General features: G+C 35.5%; 1 protein-coding gene across 6 annotated transcripts in view; it reads left to right on the forward strand.

The window, feature by feature from the left end:
* Nucleotides 1–9,020, forward strand: part of XRN1 (5'-3' exoribonuclease 1) — a 38,073-nt gene extending 29,053 nt beyond the window's left edge. For 3 of the 6 annotated variants that reach the window (XM_079314718.1, XM_079314719.1, XM_079314720.1), the window contains exons 38-43: nucleotides 120–276; nucleotides 611–786; nucleotides 1,000–1,113; nucleotides 1,194–1,305; nucleotides 2,351–2,502; nucleotides 2,690–3,399. In XM_079314718.1, coding sequence (XP_079170844.1) covers nucleotides 120–276; nucleotides 611–786; nucleotides 1,000–1,113; nucleotides 1,194–1,305; nucleotides 2,351–2,502; nucleotides 2,690–2,980 — 1,002 coding nt within the window. In that variant the 3' untranslated portion in view covers nucleotides 2,981–3,399. Of the gene's footprint in view, nucleotides 1–119; nucleotides 277–610; nucleotides 787–999; nucleotides 1,114–1,193; nucleotides 1,306–1,678; nucleotides 2,260–2,350; nucleotides 2,503–2,689; nucleotides 3,400–6,597; nucleotides 6,940–8,868 lie in introns of those variants that run through there. The other 3 variants (XR_013775422.1, XM_079314721.1, XM_079314722.1) reach the window with 3 other exon arrangements.
* The last annotated feature ends 1,370 nt before the right edge of the window (nucleotides 9,021–10,390 follow it).

The raw sequence follows: 10,390 nt of genomic DNA on the forward strand, positions 1-10,390 counted from the left end.
CTATAACTGGTTGGAAAATAAAAAGTCAGATTCTGTTACCAATTATGATAAAAAATGTTATGAAGATCATGTTATCTGAATGCCACCATGTTCCTGAATGGCTTATTTCATTTTTAAAGAAAGGAACACAGATGCTCAAAGAGATTTTGAAGATAGATGGCTCAGATCTGCAAACAAAGAATGAAGTGAAATCGCAAGTTAATGATGTTCCTGCTCCTTCTAGTAGACAGGATTGCCATGGAACTGCTGTGCAATACAGACCTACAAAAAAAATGGGTATGTTTAATCATCAGCTCATAATTCAGACCTTCACCTTGTAGTGACATTTTATAACACAGTTTTAGCAGTGATAAACACTATTTATCAAAATATAGTAACAAAATTTCCATCTTTTTTTAAGTTCTACTTCTATATTTGGATCTAAAACTCTCTTCAGATAAAGTCTCTTGGGTTTTTTTAACAATATGAAAATACCAGGAAAAAGTTAATTAAGTTTTTTGGGTGGTTTTTGTGTTGGTTTTTTTTTTTTTTCCCCTAATAACCATGTTGCCATTCTTTTGGTGAAGGAAATTATTGTGATACAGCTTTTATTTTTTCCCCCTTTTGTCAGCTGCTTATATGAACAAGCATAACCCTGGAGGGCCCCAGAACACACCAGCAATAGAAACTGGAGGTCACCCTTTCACTTGTCCACAGCCTGCACCATCTACTGTTTCTGAGCTTTCCCGTATTTGTTCTCTTCTTGGAATGTCGCAACCAGATTTCTCTTTCCTAAAAACACCACAGGTAAAATGTTTTTTCTGCAAAAATACAGGTTTGCAACTTTCTATCAACTGCTGTATATTAAATATTTGGACTGACCACTGAAATCTCTCTTAAAATATACCTTAGCTCCCTTTGTTGCCTTTCTTTAAAACAAACAAACAGACACATCTCTGCTTCTGTCTCACAGTTTGTCAGCAATACAAATCCCTCAAAAAATCTTCTCTGTTTTTCTAGACCATGACAGTTTGCCACATAAAGCTGTCAAATGGTTTATTGGTTCACGGACCACAGTGTCATTCGGAAGCGGAAGCCAAGGAGAAAGCTGCGTTTTTTGCTTTACAGCGCTTGGTGAGGATGTGAAAAATCTCTTCAAATCTTTGTCTCTGTGCACTGCATCTGTTGGTAAGCCTCTATTTCCTTCCTCATAGGGTTCTATAGGAGTAAACTTTGCTTCGCCTCCACCAGTGTTTCCAAATTACCAACCACTAGGAGTTCATGTACCAGCTGGATCAATTCCTCCAGTATTTGCACAGCCCCCTGGTAGGTATTTAACTACACATTTCAAATAATATCATTATATCCTCTAATTGTGTTGGTTCTTTATATGAAAATGAATGCTTTCCAGAAAGCCCCATTTTTTGGTCTTCACGTGTTTACTTTTATGTCTAAACAGTTCTGCAAACAGTTCATGACCCTCTTTGCATCAGTATGTGCAGATTAATTCAGTATAAAGAATCATCTCTATTAATTATTTATTCTCCCCAAGAAGCTATTTATCAATTCGGTCTTAGGTGCTTTTTAAATTTCTTTCTTCCTTCAAAACAAAAGTAATTATTTGAAAACAGAGAGTCCCAGTCTGGAATTTGTAAGAAACAGCTTCCTTGATTTTTACCTGGATTTCCCCCCATCCCAGATAGTTCATGTTTCTCCATGCAATACTCTTTTTATTTGTCTGTAACCTACTTCCACTGAAGTGCTTCATCAGTCCCCTTGTACACTGCCAAAGATGAGCATGGTAAGTAACCCCCCCAAAATTGCTTAAAGTCCTGGTGCTATTTCTGTCTCTCAGTTGTTTTGTATTCTACTGAAGTTCCCCTTCACAGCTAGGAATTAATGAGTCAGCACTGTTGTAGCATCCTAGAAACTTATACAACTGTTACATCTCTTCTCTATGGGCTTTCTCTGTTGTTGCTGTTTTCCAAAATGATGGTCTAGACTTGCAGCTTTCTGCTAATACAGTTGGCTTAGCTGGGGATGTGAAGATCCCACATAATGTGCAGTCTGGATTGCAGATGCCATGACTTTAGTGCTCTTAATTGTGTTGTCATGTAGATGTAGTTCTGTTTGTTTGGGGGCATTTGATGATAAATAAATGCTTAGGTATTTTGAGGTAAATATGAAGCATATGAGGCTTTGCTGCGAAGATAGATCACATGCAAACATGTAGTTGGGGTAGTCCTGAGCTCTTGGGGAGTTTGTATCTTTTTGGGGGTTTTTTTGGTGGTTTATTTGTTTGTTTTGGTTTGGGTTTTTTTTGTTTTTGTTTTTTGGAGGAAAGAGAGCTAAATGTTTCTTATTTTCATAGCTAATATGATGCCTCCATCATCCCACATGTTTGGTCCAGTGTCCTGGGGAACTCCAGTGCCTAAGCATTATTATCCTGGCTCCTATCCAGGAAATGTGTCTCTTGCAGGAACTATACCAGTTGGTTCTCACAACCAGTTTATACCTCTGCAGGTAAGAGCAGCACATTTGTTTTAATACTGCATTTTTATACAAGATGAATTCAACAACACCCCCATTGTGAAGTACTATTTGGTATTAGAAAATTGTTGTTAAGATAAGTATGCATGTTTTCTGAAAGTGGAATATTTGCAGTTTTTTGAGAATGCATTCTGTTAAATAATATTTATTTGATTTAAAGGTAACTAAAAAAAGGGCTGCTAGCAAGAAAAACTTTGAACTCAAGGAGTTTCAGAGTTCCCCTCAAGCTGCACCACTAAAGAATGAACAGCCAGTGTCTTCTGATCACATTCAGCAAGATAGTTCTTCAGCTCCTTTAAAACCTCCTCAAGCTGCTCAGTCCACTGTTTCATTTCAAGACAATGTGGCTACTCCAAGTGTTCCTCATAACAAATCAACATCAAACACTTCCAGCAAGCGAAAGCCAAGAAAACTGGCTGTCAATTTTGGCGCACCAAAATCTTCAGAATAAATCTGGTAGCTAGGTGTATTTTATCTTTAACTCTTTTCCCACTGTTATGTTCTATCATTTAAAAAAATCAGAAATCTCTATGGAAAAGACCAGCCACTTTTAAGTATAATATAGAAGGAAATACATTTTATTTGCCGTGATTTTGAGGTTGTCGTTAAAACCATAAAAATTATGTTAAAACTTTCTTTTCACTTAAATCAGCAAAAGCCAAGAAATACTGAGTTAGGGTTGCCAAGCCATCCCTTGTGCCTAGATTTCTAAACAGTGACTTACAGACAATATCGGGTAAGCAGCAATAACAATGGCAACCTTAACTCAGGTTGGATGTGCTTTTTGGGAAGGATGTGGAACAGTAATAAGTTGGGCATCTAACAGTGTTTAGCATGATGTTTTGTACTCTAGCTTCATTTTAAATAGTGGGATAAAACAGACAGTAAAAATTATTTAAATGCAGCTTTTATATTGGCACTCCAAGTCCTTCTGAATTGAATCAGTGTAACTAAAAGCTGACTACCAAGAAACTGCCGAATCCAGTCTAAGTACAAACTGCTGGGTTTTGTGCTAGAGGGCAACAGCTTTACAGCTTCAGAACATAGCTGTTAGTGTTTGTCTGGTATTGGAGTAGCAAAAACTAGTTGCTCTTCTGTTCCAGGAAATTAATTTATGGAATGTATTGGATTTTTAAAAATTATATTTGCAAAGTAGAGACCCCTTTGGTAAAGTACACTTAACTTTTTTTAATCTACCAATTTAATTGTTTTCTGATGATAAAATAACAAAGTTATCTATTATAGATGTGCATAGCCTCCTAAATGCTTGTGATGTCCTGATTTTTTTTTCTAAACTATAAAAATGGCCAGAGTTTAAAGATGCTGGATGGCTGTCAAAGTTATGATTACTCAGATTCCATTTCTTCCTCTAATAGACTGTTCCCTGAAACCTTCTCTGTAGTAGGTTATTTTTTGTTACTAGTGACTTTTAATATTTATTTTTTTTAGCCTTGTGAGAGGATTTCTGTGTTGCAAAATTAAATTATCAGGAAGTGTTACTCATGGTTCCATAAGAATATTCAGACAAAAGGCTGACTTTAATTTTTGGACAGAACTATGGGATTTTTTTGTTCATATAGGAAAAAAAGAAGGCTCAAATGTCCTTGTACTGTTTTTAACTCACATATGCCATTTTTATGTTTATTAATATAAAATATTCAGTCTAAGAAAAAATTTGAAACCTCTGTTGGTGCTCCTTACTGGCATTAATGGAATTAAATTTTTCGTCTGTTCTAGAAAAAGAAGTATTTTTCCTCTAAGGCCCAGGAACCAGAAATAAAGCTAACTTGAGTAATTAATTTTGTTGCTTCTAAATAGGTTTTATTATGGGTCTGCAAGTCCATAGACTTTCTTTCATTTGTTTTTTTGCCTCCATTTCTTGGTGTAGTATGAAATTTCACAGAATTTTTAAATTTTCATTTCTCCAAAACAGTTGTTGGCTCAGCAGTATTTATAGAATAGCAGCAAGCCCTGTGAAAAGGATCAAAGAGGTAAAAAACAAGATTAAGAAATTTTCTTTTACTTAGTATTACAAAACTTGTGGAATAACCTACATATAGTCCTAAATTACATTTATTTTCTTGTTCTCTTTATTGTCATCTAGTCTCAAGAGGTTCAAAGCCATATTCTGTGAAGGGAAAGTTGTATTTTTTGGGTTTTTTTATTCTCATTTTTATCAGCAACATAAGACTCATATGATGCTGCCAAGGCAATATTTTAGAAGTGGTTATGTGACATTTAGTTAGTCCACTGTATCTATCTGAATGATCGGATCATAAAAGAAAATACCTGTTTGAAAATTGCCATGACAGAGATGAGGCCGTGTTAGACTCTTGCATCACAGAATTTGATGTGTCTGTACAGCCAATTGATGCAGGTTTCTGAGTGTTATGGAGGATGCTATACTCATACATGCCAGTGAGCTGAGCATATTTTAATTATTCTACTTCAGACTAAGATTTCTGCTCCCTCTTCAAGTGGAATTGCTATGTGTAGTATATTTAGGTGGTTAAACCCTTTATTCTGTAGCTACTGAGTATTGTATTAGTCTCTGATTTTTCTCAATTCTATGAAAGTGACTGCCTGGTGCCCAGTTAATTACAGTTTTACATGTCCTGGTAGATGTGACATCTGCATTGATCTTTGCCATGTCCCCTTTGATTTCATTTATATATTTTAACAAGGTCATTATGTTTAACTCATACAGATATAAATTTAAGCATTTCTTTTTCTCATAGATATAAAGTATTTTCTAAGCACTGGAGTTTTTCATTAGATCTTATACAGAGCAGTATTTTACTAAAAATCCAAAAGGGAAGACTTTTATGTGCGCATTTTTGTAGTTTCTGATTTTTTTAAAATAATTTTTCATTGTTTATCTGCCAAGTGAAATGTTTTAAATTTGCATTTAAATGGATACAGAATGTATTTTTTGTGCTGTTTAGTGTTAAGTGTGCATTTCCAGATTTTTAGCATGTAGTTGCACAAAGACTGTGCAAAGATATTTTGGAATATGAATATATGCTACATTGAAGGAAAAACATTCATAAAACTTAAATGCTATATAGAACTCTAATGCAATAGAGTAATTTTATAAACTGTGTCTGTGTCTGCTTGGATTAAATATTGAAACAAGAAACATTACTTATTTTCACTGTTTTATTTCCAAATACTACATGGGAACTTGTGTATGCTCCAGCCCAGAGGTTACTATATGAATTGAATCTCATTACTCAGTTTCTGTGATTCCCAGAAGCAGAACCTGCCCTCCTGACTGTTTCTTGATAGCTTTCTCTATAACTGAGATCAAAATACAAAGTTTTTTTTTTTTTCAAAAGGCTGTTGGTCACCTTGCAATTAAAAGCATTTAACATGATACTGATCTTCCAAAAATTTTTTGCCTTGTCATCAATTAGATTAAAAAAACCCCGACCCCTTATTTCCAGTAAGCTCAGTCCTAGTAATTGTTAACAAGGTGGAGAACCAGTTGGTGGCTGAGAACCAGAATGTTAATGTCTTCCTTACATATTTTAGTATGTTTAAATTAGCTTGCTTAAAGCAACCAGCATAAAAAATGGAGTACACTCTTAGCATGACCAGCTGCTGCAACTTGGTGTTTCTGTATAGAACAAGTCTGGTGTAAACACTCAGGTCATCTTGTGCAACTTAAAGACACCAGAACAAAATCTTGCATTTCATAAACTGTCTTCAAATGATTAGTCAATTAACTCTTAACTGTTGTTACCCTGCATGGTGAGTTCTGCCATCTCAATATATAGCACTAAAGAAAATACAAGAAAATTAATTTTGAGAAAATTAAATTAAGGGATAACTTGAAAATATATCAGTTATTGCAGATTAAATCTTGCGTGGATGCTCCCATTCAAAAATTACAGTACTTTTGTTCAATTTAATTGAGTTGTTCTGAACTATTATATAGATGACCCCTGAGGGTGAGGAATCTCAAAGAAGTAATTTTACTTACAGTTAAGGATGTTTTTTAGTTCTATTTGCACTGTCATCTCCTTATGTATTCTATAATCAGCCCTCCTTACTACTGAGAGACAGTTATGTTCTTCTCTTTCTGTATCTGGAAAGGGGACAAAGTGACATCAAGGGCATAAGGGCAATCTGAATACTCACTCTTGGCCAAAAGAATTCAAATTCAGGTGCATGAGGACCCTTGAATATTAAGACTGTAACTGATAAATGTTTTGAAGACTCTGATATCATGAGGTAAGTGGCTGTTTTTTATTAAAAGAATCCTTGTTTCAACAACAGTTCTTTATTGCTGTCAATTTTTGAGTTGGTGTTTGCTCTTTTTTTTCTATAATTTATGAATTTCCTGTTTCATTTCTGCTTTGAAATACAATACGCATCAAAGGAATGGTCACAACACCATCAGATACATATAGTAAACCTGATTCCTATTATTTGAAAGGACAGAAAAAGCATTTTTCATTAAAACTTTTTTTTCTGATAAGCACTGCCAGTGCACTGATGTTTTTATTAAAGTTGATAATCACAGTCCTGTATTTTGTGTAATTGCAGTTATTTTTAGTGGCTAGGTCTTACTGTAACAATAGTTCTTAAATGCTTTTTCATCCCTCTAGCATCTAATATATCTATTATCTTGTTCTAATTAAGCCTCATTGATGGCCATTTTTCTGAATTTTTAATTTTTTTTTGTTAATTTCTAGACTTGAAATAAATGTTCTTTTAAAGAGTTATTCAGCCCTGGATTTTCTAGGTACACGTAGCCATCATATGTATGTACACACGCACATATATATACACAAGAACTCAATCACTCATTTTCTTGAAGTTATTCATAATTTTGGCATTTTGAATCCACGCAATAATTCCTTAAGAGACATCCAGAGGATGATGGACACATTGCTCTTCTCCAAATGCAGATATTCCTTAGGCCGAATAAAAATAATGGGCAAATAAGGAAACATTAACAGAGTAAGTACACCAGTTTCCACTTCACTTGCTTTGGCAGATAAATTCTTGGCTTACAACTTGATTGTCCTAAAGTCCATCTCATTTCCTGTCATAGTTTACTTGTGTTGCAGAGCTGGCAGAAAGGAAGGACTGCTTGTGCCTCAGCCACAGTGCAAAACCTCCTGCAAGTGGGCACAGATTTGATGTGCAATGCTGTAGTGATAATCCTGGATTAAACAGTCTCATTGCTTGCTCCTTTTGGGTCATGCCAAATTGTGTTGTCACATTATGAACCTTATCAAGGAATTAATCTGATTGGCAGTCTCCCCTGCATTATTTTTCCTAATAGTTCATCATGGAGCCCCAAGAACAGCTGGGTTGGTACAGTTTGTAGTGTGAGGGTGGGATAATTTAGCAAGAGTGGAACTGCTTGAGAAACATCCCATGGCTGCCTAAAGCTCAAATTACCCACAAATCTGATTCATCAAGTGATGTCATTGCATGTGATTCTGTCTGATGAATTTGAGGAGAGTGGTAACTTATGGCAGGAGTATAGGAGGAACTTATGAGAAATGGTCATATGGTAAATTATTGCAGCAACATTTGCATAAAGATAATTTTCTTTTTGGTCTGTCTGTTAAGTTTTCAGGATGGAAATGATGGATGTGGGCCACACCAGCCAGTGGAGCAACAGAAATTAGTGGGCTCTTTCTTGTCTATGTGCAAACTGACAAAAGGCCCCAGGTCAATGCTTTCATAATGTTAAAAACTTGCTAAAGAGATAGAGCGAAGTAAGTGGGTAAAATAACTCACAGTTTGAGGAGGCAATAGGAGGATAGATGCACCTTGACTGAAAAAACAGCTGAGGAAGAAAAGATAAAACCCTCAAGCATTATTACAAATGTTGGGTCCTGCTCTACAAAATATCAGTGTCTGGAATCCTGTTAGCAGTGCCAGTGGCAAGTTGGTTCACAATGAAAGCCTTTTGTGAATGAAGATTCTCCAGTGTATCAATCACACAACAAATGCACTTGAGAATACTTTATTAAAAATAATTAAAAAGTTAACTATTCAAAATACAGTTAATTTGGAAATTTTATTTAATAATACGGTCCTAGAAAATACCAAGACAGTGTCAAGATCACATTTCTTTTTTAGGAATGCAGGGTCTGTAGCAGTTCCATCTTTCAAAGTCTCTAGCTTGGCATCATCCTATAAAGTGTATTTCTTGCTTACTGAAACACACTGAGTGTGATGACATTGCTTAGAAATATTCAATATAAATTACTCATGCTAAGGGTTTGCTGTCCCTGCTAGCAGTGTAGGATCTTCTTGAACCTGATGTTCTGCCTTTTGATTGGTTTCACTTAATAACTCTTCCCTTTGCTATAGCATTGTACCGGTCCCTGGAGTGCCTCCACTCCTTCATTTGGTTTGACAACCCAGTAAAAAATAAGTCCAGCCATGCTTTCCAGAAAGCAAAGAAGCTGAGGATTTCAGTGGAGAAGATGCAGAAGTACAGGACATGGCTGCTGAGGTACTAGGTATGTGACCCCGGGTGTGCCAGCTCCCTCTCTGAGCAGGGACGTGGCACTCGCATGCTCTCAGCCAAACAGGGCTCATAACCCCTGCTGTGGGTTATGCAGCCTTGTTACCAGCAAAGTGTCCATGCATTTTCACTTCAAATTGAATGTTTCTTGCCTGTGCAAAGATGAACTCAGGGCTTTTATGCATATTGACAATAACATTTTTCTCTGAGTGTGATGGAGGTTTTGGATAGACCAAGAGTGCCTGTGTGGGAGTGATATTATTTATGACAGAACAATATAAACTAACGCCAGGTAAATCGTGTATGGACATGCTCTGCACATATCAAAACAAACTGCCTCTTATTGCATTACTTTTATGACATTACAAACAGAATAATAAAACATTTGTATTTTATAAGCTTCTCATAAATGAAGCAAAACTAATATATGCTGTCTATGACTAAGATTATGTATGCATTGACACTTTGCAAGTTGGTTCAGGTTATCTTTTACCACACATCTAAGTTCTTTGTTAACATATTAAACACAATTTAAGAACTGCAAGAAGGGATTGACTTTACATGGTCACTTTCATACAATCAAAAGTTTTAAATTAGGAGAAAGAAAAAAGAAACCTGCATCCATTTTCTTTTTGATGTTTTGCTTAATCTTGCAGTGAGGCTGGCCCTGCTTGTATTGATACTGTAAAAACACAAAGGATATCTAGATGCTTTTTTTTTTTTTTTTTTGTAAGGGTTCTTAAATTTTTAATGTTTGGGGAGGTTTTCACTTTTTATACCAGTTACACATGTTCAATCTTATTGAGGGAGTTTTCATCAACTTTTAAGTAATTATTATGCTGTTAGTTTTGATAAATTAGTTTGAAGGGAAGTACTCTTCATGAGATACTGAAGTACTTGGTACCTCTGACATACGTCTATTAGCTGTATGTCAAGAGTTAGTCAAAGAGAATAAAAAGTCAAAGAGATTGTGACTTTAGTGTGTTGTTCCTTAGGGAGGAGAAGTAAAGCAATAGTTTCTTGGCTTTCTCTTTCATGTCCCTTTGCTTCCCCGTGATCTGTACCTTTGTCCCAGTGACCTTGTGACTGCCCATGTGAGGTGAGAAGCTTCTTCTTAGTAAGACTTTCACTGTCAGTAGTATTCTTGCTTTAAAGATCTAGATTTGTCTCGTATTATACTGATTTGTTGTTCATAGTGTAGTTTTTTTTCTAACAGGAGCCAAACCACAAGTGCAAGGGGGAAATATTTTCAATGTGGTTTTTCGTTTTTGCTTTTTCTGCTCTAATTAATGAGTTAAAACTAATTTATTAACTCTTCTGATTACGTTTTGGTTAAAACTGAATTCTACTGGTACTAGTTTTGGG

Source organism: Erithacus rubecula (assembly GCF_903797595.1).
Source record: "Erithacus rubecula genome assembly, chromosome: 11".
NCBI lineage: Eukaryota > Metazoa > Chordata > Aves > Passeriformes > Muscicapidae > Erithacus > Erithacus rubecula.